General features: G+C 38.5%; 1 protein-coding gene across 2 annotated transcripts in view; it reads right to left on the reverse strand.

Moving 5' to 3' along the window:
* Nucleotides 1-21,454, reverse strand: part of LOC139129901 (cocaine esterase-like) — a 34,120-nt gene extending 12,666 nt beyond the window's left edge. Inside the window, exons 1-8 of one of the 2 annotated variants that reach the window (XR_011551716.1) lie at nt 20,998-21,454; nt 18,428-18,590; nt 17,227-17,304; nt 16,672-16,790; nt 15,896-16,069; nt 14,942-15,590; nt 13,959-14,134; nt 13,677-13,701 (exon numbers count right to left, since the gene is read on the reverse strand). Coding sequence is in view for 1 of the 2 variants with exons in the window: in XM_070695593.1 (XP_070551694.1) it covers nt 16,672-16,790; nt 17,227-17,304; nt 18,428-18,590; nt 20,998-21,351 (714 nt within the window). In the remaining variant the exon portion in view is untranslated. Of the gene's footprint in view, nt 1-13,676; nt 13,702-13,958; nt 14,135-14,941; nt 15,591-15,895; nt 16,070-16,671; nt 16,791-17,226; nt 17,305-18,427; nt 18,591-20,997 lie in introns of those variants that run through there. The other variant, XM_070695593.1, reaches the window with a different exon arrangement.
* Nucleotides 21,455-25,332: the final 3,878 nt, after the last annotated feature.

Consider the following 25,332-nt stretch of genomic DNA (forward strand, 5'->3'; position numbering starts at 1 on the left):
CTTTGTGAAGATTTACTTAATTAAGTGATACCATGACAGGTTTTTTTGTTTATGTAACATAATGATTGGAACTGATACAAATAAACTGGAGTCTGTTTTATTGGTATGGTGCATCTTGCCATATGCCAAATCCCTCATCAGAGTATGGGGTTTCCTCCATGAAATATTTGCTAAAGTTGATCCACTACATAAAACATAAGCTCACAACTTTTTTCTAGATCAGATTTCACTACAAATTGGCATCAAATAAAACTACATTATTTTCAGTGTCTTCAAAATTGATTTACAAGGTATTCCGGGTTGGAATAGGTCATTCAAGCTTGCGGACTAATATATTGGCTCCAAAAAACAAAAAATCATTGGTTCCACCAGTTTGAAAAATGATTTGGCTTAGGTAGTCTCCAGGGATTTTTATAAGAAAATGCAAAGCTATCAGATAAACACCATGAGACAGAAGCACTTTTTGACCGAAATTGACAAAAAATGCTCCAAAAATACAAAATTTTGCAATTTTCTCACTGTATAAAAATATCTGACTTAAGTCATCCTAAGGACCTGTATACTGAATATCAAAAAGTCTGACAAGGAGTTTTGAAGAAAAAAATAGATCTACAATGACAAAAATAATCTCAAAAATACAAAGTTGCATATCTTGGCACGATTTTACAAAATCTTATTGCTGTCATCCTAAGGGACATGTATAATCAATATTAATGTGTCTGACCAGAACTTTTGAATGATATTTTGGTTAAATATGACAATAATTGCCTTAAAATTTAAGTTTTAAAATATTTCATAACAATATGAACAAATGTCAATAAGGTTATCCCTGCAGAACAGTATCTTTAGATTTCTGTGGCAATACTAGAGTTTATTTGCTTCTTCAAGCATAACCATTCTTTCCTTGACATAAGGTAAACTTCAGCCTCCTCCAACAACACAATTGTGATGTAATCTACAACAAACCTGAGTGAGAAAAATAGAAATATAGATATACTATTAATACATTTTTGTATATTTCAAATGCTATGCTGACAAGCTAAATATTGATTTTTTAGCAATCTTTTTGTAGTAAAATAACAACTTACAGTGGACAAATATAAATAATGAAAATAATATCAAAAGTAAGCATTACAGGCCCTCTAAATTTTGAGAGTTGTAATATAATAACTTACACAATTATCCCAAAACCATTCACAGGATACAGCTCAAGTTGTAACTACAAAATGGTACACCAATGTGAGTAGCAACATATGAACATAATACCCTACTAACATTGACGTTTCTTTCACATTCCTCTTCCATCTGTTGTTAAGGCAGTGTCATATCATTCAAAGATACTGTCAAAACAAACAGAAATCCATTATTACATCAGAATGAATAAACACTGTTAACAGACGTTTCATATTAAAAAGTATTCTTTTTTGAATACTCTCTGTTTTCAACAGACATGCCATAAACCTTCAAAAGACACAGTTTATGTTTTACTTTGCATATAAAAATGATATTAGTCTTGCAATGGTTATGTATAAGTGGAGCTGACAACAGTTGCCCCAAATGGGCAGTGACACATATGCTTTGAATAAAATATCACTTTTAACATGGTCGTCATTTCCTTCTTTTGGCAGGTTACATCTGAACATATTTTACAGTACATGATCCTCATACAAATTAAAATGCCTCTTATTCAAAATGTAAGAACTTTATTGCCAATCAAAAACAGTTTTGTTTAACAACATTTAAAGAAAATAATGTGAAAATTTAAGAAAGTTTGACCAAGTCAGTATGGAGTTAAATTGTTTGGAAATCTTGAAATTGGAAGAATAGTGAAGCCAGGAAATTGGGTGATTTGCAAACATTTGCAAAAATTAACACTTCTTTATCAAGCAACCTACGACTGCTTGACAGCCTTGAAGATGAACCCAAATAATAATATTTTAATCTTGGGTTAACAATTTCATTAAATTAAATGAATGTCTACAAAAAAGTGATTTTGGTGCAAAATACCCTGTGTTGGGTGCAGCGCCCCTTAATTAGCAAGTTTTATACCACTGCAAAGTCTCTGTGCAACCAGGTGACACATTCTGACTCAGCATGATCTAACAGCAGATTCCTGCATAAAATTTTGATTTGAAAACTTGAATCACTTTTTAATAGCATGAAAAGAGCAAAACATAGGAGAAACTTAGATGACAAAGCCTTATAAGGGAAAGAGAGATGTACCACATGACTCTGTGCAACCAGGTGACACATTGTGACTCAGCATACTCCTAAAGCAGACGACTGCATAAAATTTTGATTTTGAATCACTTTGTAATAGTATAAAAAGAGCAAAACCAATGAGAAAAATTAGCATTCACAGCCTTAGCACAGTAAGAGAGATGCACCAGAGTGTCCGTGCAACCAGGTGACACATGGTGACTCAGCATACTAAAAATGCAGTTCCTGCAAAATATTTAGATTAGACAACTTAAATCAGTTGGCGATAGCATAGAAAGATGAAAACAATGAGAAAACTTAGAAGTCACAGCCTTAGCACAGTAAGAGAGATGCACCAGAGTGTCCGTGCAACCAGGTGACACATGGTGACTCAGCATACTAAAAATGCAGTTCCTGCAAAATATTTAGATTAGACAACTTAAATCAGTTGGCGATAGCATAGAAAGATGAAAACAAATGAGTAAACTTAGAAGTCACAGCCTTAGCACAGTAATAGAGATGCACCAGAGTGTCCGTGCAACCAGGTGACACATGGTGACTCAGTATACTAAAAATGCAGTTCCTGCAAAATATTTAGATTAGACAACTTAAATCAGTTGGCGATAGCATAGAAAGATGAAAACAAATGAGAAAACTTAGAAGTCACAGCCTTAGCACAGTAAGAGAGATGCACCAGAGTGTCCGTGCAACCAGGTGACACATGGTGACTCAGCATACTAAAAATGCAGTTCCTGCAAAATATTTAGATTAGACAACTTAAATCAGTTGGCGATAGCATAGAAAGATGAAAACCAATGAGAAAACTTAGAAGTCACAGCCTTAGCACAGTAAGAGAGATGCACCAGAGTGTCCGTGCAACCAGGTGACACATGGTGACTAGCATACTCCAAAGCAGATTCTGCAAAAAAATTGATTAGACAACTTAAATCAGTTGGCGATAGCATAGAAAGATGAAAACCAATGAGAAAACTTAGCATCCACAGCCTTAGCACAGTAAGAGAGATGCGCCAGAGTGTCCATGCAACCAGGTTACACATTGTGACTCAGCATACTCAAAATGCAGTTCCTGCAAATAATTTAATTAGACAACTTAAATCAATTAGTGATAGCATAGAAAGATGAAAACCAATGAGAAAACTTAGAAGTCACAGCCTTAGCACAGTAAGAGAGATGCACCAGAGTGTCCGTGCAACCAGGTGACACATGGTGACTAGCATACTCCAAATGCAGATTCTGCAAAAATATTTGATTAGACAACTTAAATTAGTTGGCGATAGCATAGAAAGATGATAAACTAATGAGAAAACTTAGAAGTCACAGCCATAGCACACTAAGAGAGATGCGCCGGAGTGTCCATGCAACCAGGTTTATAATGCTTTGAGCATTTTCGACCGTTGTTACTGAAGCAGTGCCATGAATACAAAAGCAAGCACAGTAGCTTTGTACGGCTTTGGACCATAACGATCAAACACTAAAGTGCTGAATCTGTCGAGGTCGATCATGATGACTGATGTATGTAGACAAAGTCAGAGGCGAACTGTCATGTAGACCTGGTTTCGTCTGACCTCTGAATTTTAAAGACCCCTGAATTTTAAAACCGCCTTGCATGCTAACACCAGAGATATATGAGAAATCGTATCCTTGTGTTACAAGCCTACGATCAAGAATCGAACAGACTACTATACTTGTACTCACTTGCTTCGAAATGGCACAAATGAAAACGTGCTTTGACAACCAGAGCTAGCACAAGGTATCAAGAATGCAAGGAATTACCCATGCTTGGACTTTCAACTCTGATCTTTGACATCGAAACATAACCAAATATGGGTGTGTCATAGCCAACAACCACATGACATATTTACAACCAGATGACAGGACTTCCAAACGCGCGTACTCCCTCTATCTGTATTTATGGTCGGAGTGTTTGATTGCGCATGCACGGCTTTGAGGTCATTTCTCGCACCTGGATGGGAGGTGCGCTCTTGTTTGACACACACAACTCGTTTAGAGGACGTTAGTTACGGCATAATGATTATCTTAAAACGCACGAACGTCTCTGACAGCCCTTCATTCGCTACGCAGCACTGATTTTTCACTATACGACGCATTTAAAGGAACGTCGTTCGGCTACTGTCAAGTCACTGACATGTGACGTCACGAGGCAAAAATGTGCTGACTGCAATACATTTTTGCCTCGTGATGTCACTGTGGCTCGACCTTTAATAGTGAAGTGATCTACCGTTACATTCATTGTACGGTAGAAAATCGATGAGTCATTCGCAAAACATACAGCCGATAACAAAGGCCCCGGTGTTGTTCAAACATTACAGCGAGGACGCCAACGTGGAGTCGACGTCATGTGATCGCCGATATTACTCAGTACTTGAATCATCGTCGCAAACCAATGAGTCAAGAAACGCTTCGTTTTTTGCGTGGCATCGTATCTTTCGCATAAATAAGTACAGTTCTACAAATCAGTTTAATGTTGAAACTCGATCCATTTCACCATATCGGGTGGCATCCAATTATTTTCTGTCCCATAAAACACTTTAAAACCCGCAATTGATAATTTTATCCAGATGATAATATTCGACATCCTGACCGTGTGTCCTGTGTGATACGTACTTGACACTGATAATCTAATTCATCAGAATATATCTACTTTACGCCATTGTGTTTAAATATTTTCTGCTGTTTCATATGCACTGCGGCAGGTGTTTAAATAAATGTGTAGGTTTTGAATTTATTCGAAGTTTCCTTCTGTAGTTTACCGTTATCTGTCACTGACTGCGTGGCTTTATCGTAAGCTTGGACAGATCAGATTAAAAGAAATAGCAAACGTGCACCACGTTGTTGCAGAAACATATTTTATACTTTTGGAACGATGACACAATACAGTCGTGAGTGTGTCTGAAAGATAGTTGAATGGCTCCACTGTCTGTACAAGGTGTTCCAAAACCCCAACACGATATACCTTAGAGTCGAAGAAATCGCCTCTGACCTTTGAACCTCTCCAACTGACCTTTTAACTGGAGCAGGTCGACATCTGATGAAATGCTCTGCTTCAATTGACCCATTGTTATGTAAAGTTGCGATTACAAATTGTCCGCTAAGTAAAACATTAGTCATATTCTGACGCACAGTCCCTCCATGTGTCTGACGCTGTGAAATGACCAACCATAAGAAGTATGAACAAAACGCCTGCAAGCAAAGCCCTCAAACAGCTACAAATCAACACGTCAAGATTTGCCAATCTCCAAGGCAACCAACGTCAAGCTCGGCGCACGAGCCACCAACAGCAATGCTCCATTGGCATATGATCCGAACTCAAAACAATCAATATTTATCCTGCACTCAGTCATTAAGCTCTGCCAGTCTGTCAGTTACACGGTGACGTTGAGCAAGTGCATGGAGGTTCCGAGTTATGCGTGTGATCGTCATGTGCTCTTTCGTGGAAACGTCCGTTACCATGTTTTCTCCACTCCACAAACTTCGCCATCAAATTGAAATCAATGACGCTGAAATAGGTAGGCACTCTCAATAAATGTACCCGTGGATTTCTTTGTTAAATTTTCCAAAGAAGGAGAAAAACAACTATAGCAAAGGGCGACAAAATAAAATATAACAATAATTTCGCTATCATAAAAGTAAGACAAAGGCCGCAGGGTGGTAACGTATTGAGTTATTTGAGGAGATACACTGAGCAATAGGTTTGATACTGGCATACTGTTAGCATGAATCGAATCGAGCCTCAGGAGCATTGTTCTGACGTGACCCTATTAATATGAATTCACTTTCATAAAAGTTGTCCAGCTTTATAAAATGCTGTTGATACGACGGGCGTTTTTAAACATGTTATGGCGTCTATATAGTCAGGAAACAAGTTACTGGTCCCAGGTCCGACACAGTGTCGTAGATGAGAAATGTCAGGAATATCACAAGATAACGGATCTGCATTTTCATTAAAGGGAAACCTAAGTCCAGCGACATTGACCGTTTATCCCTTCCAAAATCACCCTTGAATAAAATGCAGCTCAAATTTGCAACATAATTGCACGCGCCGACGACTACGGAGCGACGAAAAGAGACGTTGAAGTAGACGACATTTATGGAAATGAGCTCGGAATCCCATGGGCGCGAAAGGGCTCATGGGAGGAGCGTGCGTGACGTCATCGGCGATACACGAACGTGTGTGACAGCCTACCAAAGCATTGGAGTTTATGACTGCAGGAGTGCAGTTCTGCACGTTACGACTCTTTAACGCTCAGTAGCATAAAAAATAATGCAAAAATCACTCAAGGAAAAACAAACGGAGTCAGCTTTTACCGTCTTCCCACAGAACAGCTTTTTCGAAGACAGTGGCTAAAGAAAGTCGGGCGAGTTTAAAAATCTGTAAAGATACAACGTTATGTTCTAATTCTTTCAGGATGATTGTTTTATAAGGGATTTCGGGACTCTGATACCGATACAAGACGATACTACACAATGCGGTTCGTATCTTGACATGCTGCGTCAGCTTACTATCGCCGGTTTTAACCAGATAAATATAAATATTGGCGATTTAGGACTCTAAAATCCGAAGACGAAACTACACAAAGCGTCTCTTATCTTGACATCCCGGGTCTGCCAAATCTCCGATATATAACCAATAAATATAGGCAATTTTGGGACTATACCTGGTAATATTGATATTACAAGATACTGGAATGACTTTTTGCCTACTGTGTCTCGGCACGCCGGGTCTGAGAAATCGCCGATATTATATTTACCCGATAAATATCAATTGCGCCGGAACTCCTAGGCTAATATCGATACCACACGATCCTAGATTTACTTGCAATGTGTGGTGTTGGCATGCCGGTCTACGAAATCACGGATATTTATCCGATAAATATCGGCGACTTAGGACTTTAACTCTGATACTAGACGATACTTTGTCAAATCGTGGGTAAATATCCGATGTATATCAGAGATTTCACCACCTAACAGATCTGACCACCCGAATACCTCTGTCCGACTCTTAGTTCAAAATAGCATCCATGGCCGGTAGTCAAGAATACTGTATGTTTTACATTATTAGATTTATTAATGCACGAAATACATTTTTTATATGTAAAGCATTTTTTTTCATTAAATGTTAACACGAGACTTCGTCGAGAGGGCCGATCGGATATCATCGGGACTCGGGAGGCCCTTGCACAAGTTACATTCTTTACATGTAAACATTTTACTTGGCGATCGGGACTTGAACAGAGGACATATCGGAAATCATCGGGAGTTTGGGCTGGTCTTGTATGAAATACATTCCTTACAACAAGCTTTAAGACGATACTATTTTTTTAATAGCGGGCAAATATTAATTATATCGGCGATTTCATCACTTCGTAGATCTGAGTAAGCCCGACTTCCTAAGTTCGACACCAGCTTCGGAAAATAGACGACACTATAATAGATTCGTCAAATCGCGAAAAATATTTTCCGATACATATCGGAGATTTCGCAACCTTAAAGATCTGGCCAAGCTCGACTTACACGGTAACACATACAATCAGTCAATCATTCCGTATCATTCACGAACCAAAAATTAATTTTAAGCGACTGATACAGAAAACTCTGTTTTAGAAACGTAGCGTTGAAGGATCGCAGGGTCACTCAGTCTCTCCAATCCAGCCTGAGTTCGGGGTCTGCACAAGCACACTCCCTCCGCTGAATCATACACAAAACGCAAACAACCAAGATATGAACGATGTTTTGAGATGCTTTCTAATTATTACATATCTTGGTTCAATTGAGTATGGTTTGATTTCACTAAGGGAAAAGTAATACTCGGTGTCAGAAATATCGCTGTCCGAACTCTCCATAGTCGTCTTACGAACGCGCTGAACTGTTCACAGTACTCCTCCAGCTGCAAGCTACAATCGTCTGTATCGCCGATGACGTCACGCACGCTTCTCCCATGAGCCCTTTCGCGCCCATGGAATTCCGGGCTCATTTCCATAAATGTCGTCTACTTGAACTTCTCTTTTCGTCGCGCCGTAGTCGTCAGCGCGTGCAATTATGTTGCAAATTTGAGCTGCATTTTACTCAAGGGTGATTTTGGAAGGGATAAACGGTCAAAGTCGCTGGACTTAGGTTTCCCTTTAAAGTTAAATTTATCACAAAAATTAAACGTGATTTAAATCATAAACCCTTTTTGAGTCTAAATTTGAGTTGATTCAAACTGTGGTAACAAATATGCATACTGTGAACATGAAGTGTAATGTATACATAACTGTGAATAAATGACACAAAAGAAAAATACACAAATGAATTTGACGAGAAAAACAGACAATGTGAAATTACAGGAAACAAAATGTCACTTCAATACTTCATATTTAACTGTTAATCTTAGAGTCATGATTTATCCCTTGTTTAATGTCTCACAAGACACGAAACTTTATTCTTAAAGTCAACTTTGAACATCGTCTAATTTATCAGCATTTTTTTCAGCATTTCCACCGCGATTGTGTCAACAGCGCCACCACACTGCAACAAGTATGATGCCATTTACTTGAATGCACAACACACGATGACCAACATTTTGTTGCGATAGTGCTCTGCTTACACTTCTACAGGGATCAGAATGTCATCATGGTCCCGCTCTTAGTGAGTTTGTTGAGTGGTGTGATAATTCGTATCTAAATTTAAATGTTAAGAAAACTAAGGAAATGATAATTGATTTTAGGAGGCAAGAACACAACCCTCCTACGTCCATTGTTCACGATCAAGAAGTCGAGATTGTTTCGAAGTATACATACCTTGGTTCAATATTTGACAGCAAATTGAAATGGGATCATAACACCGATGCTATACTGAAGAAGGGGCAGCAAAGATTGTACTTTTTAAGGAAACTGCGTTCATTCATTGTTGATAGACAAATTTATCTCTTTTTTATAAATCTTACATTGAAAGCGTTATCTCATTTTCATTCATTGTTGGTATCAAATCTGTCTGTTAAAAACAAAACTTCACTTGATAGAATTGTTTCACTTAGCTCAAAACTAATTGGTATACCCCAGAGAAGTCTTTCTACGTTTTATAATCAGCAAGTACTCAGGAATCCCGCTCAATTCTTTTGTCTAGTGATCACATTTTATCAGCAGAGTTCGACACACTTCCCTCTGGGTGTCGTTTTAGATACCCGGCTTGCAGGTCAAAACGGCGCAAGTTGTCATTCATTCCAACCGCTGTGCGGCTTTTAAATGATTCCTAAACTGTTTGTTGTATAGTCCTGCGTCTCCTACCATTTTGTAAATTTGTATTATATTTTTTGATGTTGTATTTGAGCCACGCTTTTTAATTGCCCGTGTTTGGGATAAATAAAGTTCTATTGATTGAATTGAATTGAATTGAATTTATTTTCTCTGTCATGTGATCAGTTTTTGAAAATGGCCGGAAATCTAAAATGATGTTAAAACGTTTGAATTTACAAGCTACTTTCGACACTAATAACAGTGTTATACACCTTTTCAGTCTTTAATGGGTCTTATTCAAAGAAAACTCTCGGAAAACTGGGGATATTTTCAAATCGGTTTACACATTCGCAGCTATTAGGGCTGTAACTTCTGAAGGTTTAATCAATCCTGGATGAAACATATTTTCACGAAGCTACAAATAATCACTACGCTCTGGCGTTGTTTCAGGGTGGCATTGCATCAACTAGGTGTGGGAAAGATTGTAATCATGACGGATTTAAACATTGAAAATTTCGGCTTTTGGCAAAACAGTGTCCATTCAGAAGATGTATAATTGATCCCAAAGTATGGAGCGTCTCCTTTGCTTGTTTGAACATTTTAAAAGCCATTGACTGTAACTTTTAATGCACTGTTTTCAGTTATAACCCTAAAATATTGTATCTTGTTCTACTCCCAACATGATTACTGTCTGCCAGTTTTGATTTCATTTTGTCAACACGGCCTGCACTTGTGTTATGTCACCGGTCAAGTTTTTAGTGCCGACTAGAATTGTCTTGCTAACAATAAAATTGCACATTGTACGAAATGAATACGCAATAAGATTCCCGTATGAATTTAGGGCATTGACAAGCCTTTGTAACATCCTTTAAATCGGTCCGTGTCTGTAACCTCCACAAATGTAATAATCTCCACAAATGTAATATCAACCACAATTGTAATAAAATGCACCCATAAATGTAATATCGCCCATAAATGTAACAAAAATCAACCATAAATGTAATAAAAACACCAACCACAAATGTAATAAATGGTAACCACAAATGTAATAAAAAAATCACCCATAAATGTAATACTTGTCAACCATAAATGTAATAAATCTATTTTGTCGTTGCAATTGAGGAATTAGCCCTTAAATATTGATCTATGTAATAAGGAAAGCAACTCAACACATTATTCATTTCTTAATTGTTTGCGTTTAGTGTGTTTTGCATATTTGAAAGTGTATTTTACGTTTCCCTGTTTTGTGTACAGAACTGATTGGCCATGGCTAGACACAGCTGTAATCTGAACGTAAGTGCAGTCTCTACTCCAGAGTGGGAAGACTGTATAACACTACGATCCTTTAACGCCATTTTTCGAAAATTACCGCACTTTCTTAATCAATCGCCTCAAATTCGTCTTCAGTGGATAAATTGTGTGGAATAATCAATAGATTGTCTGTATTCCTATGTTGTCCACTTGAAGTTTGTTCCTTCACTAGGGATGCCAGGATGTCTAATTTTGTTCTACTGTGTTCAAGGTAGTGTTCGTATTGTTTTTTACTAGATTGAAATATATGTTCCGGTCAACATGTTTGATGTCGTAAGTTTCTGTTATAAGGTTTTATATTTCTCTGTTATTTGTTCTGAGTTATCTGTCATAAACTTTGTGTGGTATCACTGGTTGACGAGTTATTTTGACGCTTCCTTATTATGTAATTATCAGTGTCTAGAACTGCTGTTCCACTTCCATTTTCTAACGGTTTGATCAGTACCTCGCCGTTTTCTGATAGCGTTCTCAAAGTATTCTATTCTGTGTTTCGGAAAGGAAACCTAGTTTCAGGAAAGTATGCAATAACATTACACTAGTCTTATTAAAGTTATTATTTACTCAGGGCATTGATAAACAAATGATCACATATGCAAGTTCAAGTTTATTACATTTATGTTGAGTTTTATTACATTTATGGTTAATTTGTTTATTACATTTGTGGTTGCGGGTTGTTACATTAATGGTTGACTGTTTTATTACATTTGTGGTTGATTTTATTACAATTGTGGTTGATATTACATTTGTGGAGTTTATTACATTTGTGGAGGTTACACGTGTCTGGGATTTCTTGTATATGCTTTTGGGGTTTTTTTGCCATTATGCACTATTGACGGTGTTAGACTAGGGTGTTTTTCAAGGAATTGTAGTTGTCACGCCACATAAGTTGAGTGGAGACTCGGAGAAAACAATCGCGACACAGATTTGAACGATATTGCAAAGGATTATCAATGTATAAATTTCAACCAGAAGTCTCTTAGGGAGGAAAAAAAAAACCGATTTTGGAAGGTTCGACAAAACGCTTGTCACGTGACTACTATGCAAATAATGACTGTGTGTTGTGTACGATCGGATTTCCAAATATCAAGGCTTTCGGAAAATATGTGTACTTCATTAGGGTTTGGGGCTTTTACAACTGAGAAAAATAAAAGAATTGTGAAAGTCCCATATCTGTTTGTAGCTACCTTTTATGCCTTGTGCTGGAAGTGCCAATACTCTAAATGTAATTAATTTACATTACAAAAGTGATGAAAACCTTTTCAAAAGATGCAGCCATCGTTTCTTCTTTGATTAAACCCCTTCGTTGTCGATATATGCAGCAAACCAGTTCTACGAATAATTAAATCTAATTATTACCTTGTGGAAATATAAATCGAAAAGAAAGGTGGGGGTGTTTTTTTTTTATTTGAAATCGTCTGCAAAAATGTCCGACTCCAGGGCTCGAAATTAGCGGTAGTCCCGCGTCCACAGACTACCAACTTTTCCCTGGGGCTACCAAAGTCCATGAAATGGTAGCCCACACGGACTACCAAAGCCTGGGACATGAAATACTTGGCCTGCGATGTTCGTCACTTTCAGACGAGCTAAATGCAGTCAACATGCAGTTTCATTTGTTTCAAGCAATTATCCTTTCATCTGTGAAGAGTTTTTTCTGGTGACTATTACAATTTTCACTGCTATGTTGTTCTTTTCACAAGATGCAGAGCGTTTGATACTTGAATGCTGAGTTGCTTTTCCGTGTGCAGTATTTGCATGCCAGTTCACACCATGCTGTTAATCGGCAGCATACAAGACGTGCTTGTGTCAGGTTTTGGGGGTTTGATGCTGAAATTTCACAATACTGTCACTTCTCTATCAAGAGATTGTGTATTCAGTTTGATTTGAAATAGTAATATAAAACACTGTATCAGCTAAGCTTGGCTGAGTTTCGCTGTCTTTTATCTATGGTTGTCGATCAGTATCAATGTATTACGTTCTGTATAGAGAGACTCAGGTGTAACAAGGCATGCCAGTTCATAAAGATCATGAGAATATTTTTTTCTGTTTTTTCTTTACACAAGTTACAATTTCTTTGCATGTATAAGCCGATTTTGAAAGTGATAGAAAGTGTTACAATGTACATAAATTAGCATAAATTAAGCGTTCGTGACACATAACATGAGGTTTCTCGAGTTGAAGCCCCTAGTTTTACTGCTATTTTGTGTTGCTGAACCGGGGCTTATACTCGGACGAGTACAGTATCACTAAACTAAAATATTCATGGACTACCAGCCATTGTCACTGGGCTACCAACTTCAGAAAATGGTAGCCCAAGTGGACTACCTGGGAAAAAGTTAATTTCGAGCCCTGGACTGTGATGCAGTCAAACTAATGGGAGAATTATAATAAACTCAGCGTACTTCTTGCTTGTGTGCGTGCTGACATATAATTTTGAGCAACGATTGTTTTAACATTTAACCACAAGACTTAAAATCACCTCGCATATTGGCCAGATTATGCAATTCACTCTTTTTATAGGTGACCAGGGAGTGTACATAACTCACATCACATCAACAAGGAAATTTGTCTAGCTCGCGGGAAACACATAATAGTACAGAAATTGGGGTAAGCACGTGCTGTGTCTTGCAAAAGTATATATCTGTGGTGGTTTATGACATGCTGAACTTGTAATCCCTCTGACAAACGTCAATTGCCAATGTAAAATTATCAAATCGGAAATTGGTTATTTCAGTTATTTTAGAAATATCTACGATGCTTAAGGTTCCAAGACAAGAAATTTGACCTTTTTAATCTAACAATTCTCTAACGGTTAATAAGCTCAGAACCCCTGTAAAGTATACATTTCTGAAAGCCTAGATATACTGGAACATTTTGGTTTGTTGCTTTCTTCTTTGTACTTCCTATCTTCTCATCGGGGCTGTACACACTGTATCAACATCTACGGGAGAGAGAGAGAGAGAGAGAGAGAGAGAGAGAGAGAGAGGAGAGAGAGAGAGAGAGAGAGAGAGAGAGAGAGAGAGAGAGAGAGAGAGAGAGAAATTGTACAGATAATTTGATTAAAGGTTTTTCTCAATACAGTGTATATCATTTTTCTGTGCCATGTTTTCCCACTTTACCAAAATGCGGAAAGTTTAATGTCGCCAAGTTTGAGCACTCTCTGTAGACAAATATGTTAGTCACTCTGTCTATACAAACCTGTATGTTTCATAAGCTTTGGAAGGAAGTCGTTCCAGAGTGCGCACTCCTTGGCTTTTAATGCTCGCTTGTTTTCCATCTTTGGAGAGAGTTCTTTGTAGGCTAATCCGGGTACTTTGAACAGTGGCCAATCATCCCCGGATGATTCCCCGCCAGTGCCAGATAAGTTTGGATTCCTACAGAAGTAAAATTTAAAGACTGTAACGGGGCATTAACAGAGGCTATATAAAGACGACGTATCTCCTTTTGTATATGTCGTTTTAAAGGAGAGAACATTGTGATGCCTTGGAAGACCGAGGACTCCTGGAAAAACTTCAGCAGATGTTTGAGAAAACAATAGTAACGTATCGGCTTGAGAAATTGTTGTCCATACATATAGGAGTAAATAGTTCGCTTATTACAAAATAAATCACCTCAAGTATATATATATATATATATATATATATATATATATATATATATATATATATATATATATATATATATATATAATATATATATATATATATATATAATATAGATAGATAGATAGATAGATAGATATAGATATATATATATAGATATATATAGATATATATATATATATACACTTTTTTGCAATCAATTCAATAATTAAATTTGCCGTTTATCGATGCACAAAGAGCAATAAATATATAAGGCCAATCATTTACAGGAGGTTTCTTTGTTTATGGAAATATCATAGAGATAAATTGTTATGATAACAGATGAAGGCAATGTAGAGATGACCACTTCTGCCTTGATTTTGCAAACTATAACTTTTTTACGTTTGATCATAAACTTAAAATGGTGAGCACCATCAATTGTCCATAATGTAAAGATTCACGACCTCCTATTCGTTCAGGATTTATGCGTTGAATTTCACCTTGTTGAACAGAAATCGAAAGTTGTGACAACTCTGTATTGATGTTACACACTACTTTCCAAGGTCGCAGAGGTACTCCTAGAGTTTTGAACAGCCTTACCCGGATTTAGCGAAGTTTGTCCAGTATTTCATGACCTTAAGTGACATAGCCACTTCCTCTGGGTTCATTGTGACATTCTCTGGGCCTTTACCGTGACTGAAGTGTGCTCCGAATACAAATGGTATATCTTCCCGTGGGCAGCTTTCATCCATGCCTCCGGCCAAAGAGGGTTAGACGGGACGTGGGTCATGTGATACATATACACGTTTGCGCCAAATTTTGAGTAAGCGCGGGCCGACTTGTCCGACGGGCACACGAACGCGTAGTCGCCCTGCATTTGAGAGTAAGCCTCGAAATAGTTAGCGTCACCAGAGTCCGCTTCCTCCCAGTTGACGTACATGAGTTTGACAGCGTCAAGCACAGCGGCATTGTACTTGAAAGGGCCCAAGAAGGCAGAGTAAATTTCCTCGAAGACTGTTTTGTCTAAGAACGCCTCGGAGTCGTTCACCGCCTGGGGCATGACCATCGGCAAGAACAGCGTACCTTCGTCGGCGTTGGTACCGATCATGATGTTGACGTCTGTCTTGGTAAATGCTCCCTGGCTGAAGAGATCGTCTGCAACACCGTTTATAAAATGATTATCAACAATAGGGTATAATGCGACCATGACGTCATCCATTTCAAATCCAGTGGCATCCATTAAGTTACTCTGTCGGTGGAACATAAAGAACATATGATATGAAAAAACGCACTCCTCTAATTATTGAGATCATTTTTCTAATCCCAGATAAAACAAGCTTGCGTGCTTGACAAATATTAAACAGGAACAATAAACTTGATCGAACTACATTCTTACAAGCTATATTGCCAAGCAAGTTGAATTCGTAAGATGTGATTTTCCTTTACTCGTCGAAATTCTGTATAATACACTTTTTCTTTCAAATGTCGAATGCAATTCAAAAGTTTTCCGGACATGAAAATGAAATATTTTTGCGTTGGCATAAATGCCATTACCATTTCTGGGTCAAGATTTTCTTCGAAAGTCTCAGCCGGTACGGTGCGTAAACACTTGACCAATTCTTCAGTGTTGTCCTTCTCACACCCGACGACTTTACCGATGCCGTGTGCCAGCTTTCTTTGCTTTGAGGTGTTTTCCCGCGAAATATCATCAATGGATGCCGTTCCACTCTGATTATAAAAAAAATGATAAAACACGTATTCATGTCTCCATGGATTAAATACCTTCTTGGTCATTCAAGTACGAATTGGCGTTCGTAAAATCAAAGCGATCTCTCTTCGTCCATCTTGTGTGTACTCTCTGACTTTTCTACAAATCTTACTAAACCAATGTTCGGTCACGATTCAAGGCTGGTGAATCAGTAAACGAAACGTCGTATTTGACTATGGATAGTCGCTGTTGTTTCATTGAGTAGGGTTCATTCCATGAAGCAAACTATATCTCTTCGAGAGCGACAGCGATATATAATATGTATGTTCAGCCTGTACGATTGATGGTCAGTATCCCGCCTTCGAAATCTTGAACCCTCTCCAGTAACTTCCTGTCATGTTCATTAATGTAATGTATGCGTTTCATGAGTGACAAATATTGCCGACGCACGTAAAAAAGATGACGATAATGATAAAAAGTGAAAGTAATGCTTCAAATATTGATAAATAACACAAAATAGCCCTACTTCGCCCGTTTTGTGACATGTTTGGTAGAAAACCTATGCTGAACTTCACCATGCAGCTCAAATATGCCAACTGTCATCAGCTCACATATTACCTACCTGCATAATAGCCCTGTGGAACAGTCCATCACTCATCGGCGATAGAAGCAACAAGTCAACACTGGTGGCGCCAACACTCTCACCAAATATTGTCACCCTGTCTGGGTCTCCACCAAAAGCTGTTCACAGGTATGTGAATGAAAGAAACCGGGTTTCGGTGTGACATGCAACGCCTTTTGTCTCCACACACTTAGAATCACCTGCACATCGCACTGCACTGCTAATTCGTGTTGCGTATTTTCGTTCTCTCCCTTGGTCTGCATATTTCGTCGATTATTTTACATTTCCCTCAGATCTTCAGTTATTAAATTGTGTTGCTTTTTGACAGTGGCTTACCAGTAATGTTACGTGTTACGCAAATACTAGTCGGCATAATTTCCTGTTCTTTTTAGAAGTTCGAGCAAGGCTTTGTAGTATCTAATATGGTTACACATAGCCGCGGACAGATCGTCGTGCTGTACCCGTAATTGTTTTTTCGCCATAGGGAATTGTCAAGAGATTTTGATGGACGATATAACGAATCATGTTAAGAAGCAAAAATAAATACAACTTTACCTGCTATGTTTCCTTTGACCCATTTCAAAGCAGCCAACTGATCGTGCAATCCGTAGTTTCCAGGGGCATGCTCATCACCTGTCACGTGACCGAGTCAGATTAACAAAATAAAGAAAATATATATGACATTGGGTCATGGCCATGAAGAGAGCAATAAAATGCATCAGACGCTTCCCAATTAAAAGTGAGAGACATAGTCATACGTTGGCAGCCCGTGAGTCTTTGCCACCACATGGGTCACCTATTATACGACTACAGGGTAGTGGTGAAGGTAGCAAAAATATATGGGCCTATACCACAACGTGGAAATAAATTACTCCTATGAATAACACAAATCAGGCAAAAGTGAAATACAAGAAAAGATCGGCATTTAGCGTCAAAACGACATGGGCAGACTTATTAACAGACTAACAGATAGACGAACTAAGACACGCATGCAAACAAATAGAAAGACAAATAATTAGACTGCAGATAGATGTCGCACACATAAATGTATGTATGTATGTATGTATGTATGTATGTATGTATGTATGTATGTATGTATGTATGTATGTATGTATGTATGTATGTATGTATGTATGTATGTATGTATGTATGTATGTATGTATGTATGTATGTATGTATGTATGTATGTATGTATGTATGTATGTATGTATGTATGTATGTATGTATGTATGTATGTATGTATGTATGTATCTCTCCCTATATATATATACAAAATATATATATATATATATATATATATATATATATATATACACTCAGACAGACGGGTAGACAGGTTGATAGATAGATAGATAGATAGATAGATAGATAGATAGATAGATAGATAGATAGATAGATAGATAGATAGATAGATAGATAGATAGATAGATAGATAGATAGATAGATAGATAGATAGATAGATAGATAGATAGATAGATAGATAGATAGATAGATAGATAGATAGATAGATAGATAGATAGATAGATAGATAGATAGATAAGAATATTGGAAGATATGAAGATACGTAGGTATAGGTAAGTAGGTAGGTAGGTAGATAGGTAGGAGGGTTGGTAGGTATGTTGGTAGGTAGGTTGGTAGTCAAGGAGATACATAGAGCAATAGATAAATGTACATATATTGCAATGTATCAGATATTCACTCTTCTTTTATCTGACTACGCAGTCATATCAAACAAGATGTCAGATTTTGGACCTACCCGTAGCGAAGAACCCGAACACACCGAGACGATAATTTATGGATACAACAATGACATCACCGATCGCCGCCAATGCTGTGGCATCGTATATTCCGTCTTGAGTGCCCGAACCCATGGTAAACCCACCGCCGTGGATCCATACCATCACTGCCAGATCGACGGTCTGAAATGACACATACAATTGAGAATAAGGTTCTTACTGATGGATAACAAGGTAAAGCACAAAACTGCGAAATATGCAAAAATGTGCGAAGGAAGTGTTATACGAAAATGCTCTCAAGGTATACAAATCAAGGAAAATGTGGATGAAAAAATTCACAAAACGAGAAAATGTAAAATTAGAAAGACTTGATGGTCCAGAAAAAAGAGCGATGTTGAAAATGGCAGGATATCCAGAGAAAGAGTGCAAATGGTATTATGACATAGATTAGAAATAAAATTGGCGGGAAAGGGTAGTAGGGTCGGACCCACCTTGCTCAGCGTGCTGGTAAGGCTTAAGTGTTAGGCTGGAATGCGCCAGTGGCAGAGAAAAAAAGACCCTCTTGTTGGTGGAAGGACAAGGCGAGGTAAATGGGCACCCTAGTTAGAGGAAAAAAGAAGAGGCCGGAGAGCTATGGGGACGAACAGGGGTGAAAAGGGAGTGCTAACCATCCATTTTGTAAATACCGTTCGATGTTAGTGCGTTAAAATGGTGATATATTTGTGTTCAAGGAGTCGAGTCTTCTTTTATAGGTGCCGGTGGTGTGAACTTTACAAATGCCGCCAGCGCGAAAGTGTGAAAGATTATGGTCGGGCTGGTTAAAATGGTCGGAGATGGGAGTTAGTTTGTGGCTACGAATGGAGTATACGTGTTCGTAGATACGAGTTCGCCGATATATTGTTTGTGACATTTTTGACAAGTGACAATACGGATAAGGTTACGTGTGTCACATGAAATGTTGCCGATGACATAATGTGTTACGCCAGTATAGGTGCTGGTAAGTTTCAGTGATATATTGGCATTGATTGCAGTTTTTGCAACGTTTGGTGTATCATATGGTATTGTGATCAGATGACTTGGCGAGACTGGTTTTTACAAGGACTTTGAGTTTTTGAAGGTTTGGTGGTTTTCTGAAGGAAGTGAAAGGGGTGTCTTTTATAGCTTTGCTGATCTTCTCATCTTTATCTATGATACCCAATGTCTATAAAGGTGGCAACGAACGGGATTCTTGTGTTATAAGTCTGAGCGTTGTTTGTGGATTTGTGAAGAAGTTCGTCCCTGTCCTTGTCATTGGCCTCTCGGATATGACTATTGATATCTTTTAGTTTATAGTCCCTGTTGGCGAAATGTTCAGTTTACACAACTGCGTTCTTGTTCTACTCCCTGCAGCATGTTGAGCTTTCCAGTATTCAGCTCGCCAGCACAAACTGTGTACGTGTATTGCATTTTTATCATATCATTGACAAATGACTTTCAGTCTGGACTCTAATTCAGTTATCACCAATATTTAGATATACAGGCTTTGTTGACAAGCTGAATATTGTTTACGTGTTTCAGCATGCTGTAGAGAGAAAGTAAACTGTATTTGATACATTGCATAGAAATATTGAAAAAAAATTATCAATAGTTGCAACTTCTTCCCCGTTACAAGGCAAATTTATTGTTTTTATGAAAAGTTAATGGTGTTCATACATTTTTTGATTTTTTTCGAGATTTAAGTCATAAAATGTGACAAAATGATTCTAGATTTTAATTATTACTAATGTCAAAATGTTTAGAACCAAACTATTTTCAGGTCCCCCTATAGGCAGAGCAAAACTTTCAAGTTTTTCCTCGACTACCCCAGAATTTCCGAATCCCCCTGAATTCCTTGAGCCCCCTCCCACCTCACTAATTTTGTGTGAGCGCAGCCTTACTGCCGGTCGCGTTCATTCGACGCACACGCAAATGCACCACCCAGACATTTCACAAGGCAGTACATGCCTATGCCACGCTCTATCCACGGAGGGAAACTTCCACACTCTGTCCAACTCATGATCAGTGGAGACGACGTTGGAATATATTACGGTCATCATCAGTCAAAGCTTTCCATGTGCAAAAATAAAATTGATAAATGCGCTAAAGCTTGCTGAAATGATCTCGTTTTACACAATTACCGACTACAAGCACAGTTGCTTGTTATCTCCAATGCCGCTCTGCGCCGTCGCGCCCTATATAGACGTGTGTAGATGCATGGGTTCGTCTTGCGTGCATACACGTCTATGATGGACACGTTGGCGCAGAGCGGATTGGAGAACACAACCGACTGTGAATAGAACCAAGTCTATGGCGACCCCAGTTGACAGAATGCAACAATAACCGTACAAATGGGACTATGTAATAGGGATGCGCCACACCTACTGACATCATACATGTAGGGCAGTTTCAAGTCATGTCACCTCATGTTGAAGTGAGTATTATCATGCCGTTAAAAAGTCTTTCTTTTACCTCCATGGTTCGTTGCGTGAGTTAAAATATGCTCATAATACATACCCATGTTATGTATCAATTGCAATGACAATACATTGTCTGTCTGTTAACTCTTACTTACATCGGAGACAGGTTTAAACACATTCAGATACAAGCAATCTTCGCTGCGTGGTTCTTCTAATTTAAACAACGGATCAATAGGCTGGTTGCAGGCCGAGCCAGCATTGCTAGCATCAAGCATCCCCTCCCAGGGAGCTTTAGGCTGTGGAAGTCGAAACCTGAGGTCACCGACCGGCGGCTCGGCGTAAGGTATCCCCTTGAAGACCTGGACGGTACGCTGAACGTCGACGTCCTTGTGGGAAAATTCCTCCGATTTTCCGACCAGTTTTCCCGATTTGATTTCTATGATCGGATCCTCAGCGAAAGCGCAACTAATCAGTAAGGCGGCATGAAGAACGGATTTGAGATAAATCATGGTTGACGTATGTATTTCTACTTAACACTGCTTTGCACGGACACTTCAGCATTCACCGACGTTTCAAGGAACGGTCGGTATATTTGTTCGACGCACCTCGTTCTCGAGTTTACTGTCAGCGCAGACTGTAAAGTAATATGATTACGTAATATAATTATAATATCACACGGCCATGTGACGTGTGAGTTAGGTATATACCTTCGGAGTGTTTGATTGCACAACTACTACATGGCGATTTTAAAAGTGATCATTCGTACCTTTATATGCGATCCATACTCAGGTGCCCGCAACATGTTTGTTTGACACAAACAGTTATAGGGGACGGTATAGCCTATGTGACTTCATGATCGTATGTAAACGTTAACTTAAAACCCCTTCAAATAATTTCCTTGTGAAATCCCAGTTTTCTGAAGTACTGATGTATTCCATTTGAAGAGGGGCGATGTCAGGTCGAAAGATCATGGAATACGGTATAAAGGCAATTAACAAGGGAGGTTGCCTGTCAGGTCGGAAGCAAAGGCTGCTCATCTTGTTTGGAAAATGGCTTGACAACGTGGGAGGTTCAATGTCGTCTCAGATCTCGTATTACTAAGGCTGCATTCACAAATTACGGTAGGGGGCTGGAGGAATCGCTATTGAAATAGGTTTTTATTCAGGACCCCCCCCCGTCAATCATCTAAAAGTTCAAATGCTCCCGTCTATATGATTAAAACTTTTCAAGTCCCTAAAATTATCATGTAGCCGCATTCTGTATTTATAAGGGATGCTCGCAAAGAAAAGGCAGTTCTGCTCGCGGATATTCCACACTACCGTTATTTGCAGTTTAAAGAGCCATATTCCTGGGCAAAATGTTAAGGTAGCATTCCACCTTTATTGGGGTATTTTATGTTGAAAACATTCCTCTAATATTGATCTTCAAGTGTGAAGAATATCTTGATCAGCAAGTTTCTGTTTCTAGCTGAAATTTTGCGACAAAAACATCACAAGAGGAACAGATGCACGTGACTACGTAAAATTTGTTTGATACGAGATACTACTTATATTGTTTGACATGTTGAAAGATACTGAATGAATGGGTGACCATGCATATATTCGAACCCGGTTTTAGACAAATTAAATGAAACCATCGCGAAAATGAATTAATGGTCATGACCATTAATTCATTGTCGCGATGGTTTCATGTATCGTGTCTAAAACCAGGGTCGAATATTTGCATGGTCACCCATTCATTCAGTATCTTTCAACATGTCAAACAATATAAGTAGTATCTCGTATCAAACAAAATTCATGAAAAAATGGCCGACTCTGTCCCTTACTTTAATCATTTTCATATCCTCCCTATAGGCAGAACAAAACTTTCAAGTCTCCTACCCCCACAATTTTCGAATCTCCACTGAACTCCTCCAGCCCCCCTCTCCCCACTGGTTTTTCGTGAACGCTGCCGAACCGAAATCATCCTGCGTCCCTTTTTCCTGGAGTTCTTGCAACCATGCGCCTTTCTGGTTTGACGAGAGGTTATTCAACAGATGTTAGAAAACTGTTTCAGCAGTGCTAAAGGGAGACCCTAAACAAACGAAAAAGGTTAATGCGAACTGGAAAGCAATAAAGGAAGAAAATTGTTGGGGTAGAGTAACCGTACACATTGTGGCAAATTTAAATACGAATATAGATAACAAATTTAACGTACAGTCGACCTTGTATCAGCAATACAATACACCTTACTATTCATTTATCGTCGTAAGCCTTCGGGCGACAACACACGCCGCGTATCGTCGTAAATGAGGCAAAAATAGATGTGACCTTAAAACATTGTCATATTGAATACTGCTCAATTTCGAGTCATACGGGGTGTGCCTCTCAAGTTAAAAAACATCTACTTACGTGTATTACAAACATATGATCCATTGTTATGGGTTTGCTTGACAAAATTGGGAATTCTCACCTTTATTGCCAGAGAAGGTTTTCCCTAAGAAAATGAAGGTAGGTTTACAAGGCACCGAATTAATGGTATACAGTCACCTGTAATCTAAATATGCCCATATATGGTCAAAGGGGCGTTCCTTGGTATTCAAAATGCCCATGTGAGGGCGCTGTTTTTAAAAAGCGTCCACCCGCTTAAAATCTGTGATTGGTTAGATTTTCTCTTTCCATGGTAACTGTGGCAAAATTGGAACAGGTGACAGTATACCTTTAAGACGAGTTCATATCGATGGCAACTGACTTCCGCGCTTGAGTCATCCTGGAATCTAACGACACAGGAAAACGCCTCAGACTCAAGTCGTCGAAGAAATCAATCAGACACATCTGCGAAAAAAAGGACCAATGGGAATGTTCAGTTTTATACTGCTCCTGGCTGCAAATTCCTGCCCCTCCCTGTTCGACAGAAACAAAAATATGACGCCCCTCCCCTGACAAACAAACAATGATAAAAAAAATGCATGGCAAAATATATATAAAACCTAGGAATCAATAATTTTGAAATAAATTTAAACGATGATGTTGTTCCAGCTTATGTATATCAAAGTATGTATACCCTATCTTCTGTCATTTTGATGACAAAAACGGATTAAATTATATTACTTTAAATGTTGCGGAGTGCTCTCGAGTGAGGCATGTTTAAATTGGTGTATTATTTTGTCATGTTGTATGTGAAATTATAACACGCCACATGCTCATTCCGTGTCGCGATTGGCAAGAATACGTCACGTGAAGAGAAAATAGATACGTCTAGTCCCCACCGGATTGACAAAAGTTACGTCAGAGGGTATTTTTGGAAAAGCTATTCCCTAGGGAAATAGTGCTGATCAAATTTTGAAAAGTGCCCGGTCACGTGACCGTAGTGTCGTCTGCAGCTTTGCAACAATGGCGGATGATTGGAACGTGATGTGCGTCCGGAATAGGTGACGACACATTCTCTAAAACAGATTTTTCAGCATTTTGCAATATTCCAAAAGCGTAGGAACTTGAACAGCTCATCGACGGAAAAGATTAAAGTGCAACTAAGGATATCGCTAGGTATGCTTAGAATATTTTTTCAAAGAAAGTGGTACCACGTACAACTGAAACCGCTGTGGAAACATCGCCAGTAAACTTGTCACAATGGATTGTTGCGGTACAAAATATCAAAACACATTAAAATTATATAACAATACAACATGAGCATGTGGTGTGTTATAAAACACCTATAACCTGGTCTTTATTCGGGCTATAGCGCCCGTCTATTACCCCTCGTGGCCGTGTGTTACCAGAAACACATCGCTATACCCCTCGGCCTACGGCCTCGGGGAATAGCGATGTGTTTCTGGTAACACATGGCCCCTCGGGGTAATAGACGGGCGCTATAGACTTCATAACCAGGCAATAGGTGTTTACTATATGGTCTATTTTATCGCCGGTCACAAAGTCATGAAGTTCTTTTAAATAGCAAACTCAGTAAACCCCCTTTCACAGCCATTTCCATGTATATGCCACAACTATATCTCACCGACATACGCACAACTCTCGGAGAATCGTCCAAGACCATGCATCGTTTTCAAGAAAATACGTGATGCAATAAACTCAACACTTTTACACAAATGACAAATGACAAACTCAGTAAACATATTTTCACGCCATGTATACCACAACTATCTAACTCAAGCAGAACTCCAGAAAAAGCGCCCAAAACCAAGTATCATTTTCAAGTAAATGTTTATTTGTCGTTGTCGTGATGCAATAAACTCAACACTTTTACACCGATTTTCACTTTCAATGGAGTTAATAACTACCATGATATTTATTTACATTTATCAAATTAGGATAGCATAGAAACCACTGTTCTTCTTAAAGGCACAGGTTCTTTACCAGCTTTATCTCTGAGCAAATTGACTAAGACTAACTGTGCACAACTTTCAAAGGAGAAGAAAGGACAAAAATCACATAAACAGTCAGTGTAAACAACCACTAATACTAGAACCAGGGATTGAGGACTGCTCCTTTAAT

The sequence above is a fragment of the Ptychodera flava genome, chromosome 3, assembly GCF_041260155.1.
Source record: "Ptychodera flava strain L36383 chromosome 3, AS_Pfla_20210202, whole genome shotgun sequence".
Classification (NCBI taxonomy): Eukaryota; Metazoa; Hemichordata; class Enteropneusta; family Ptychoderidae; genus Ptychodera; species Ptychodera flava.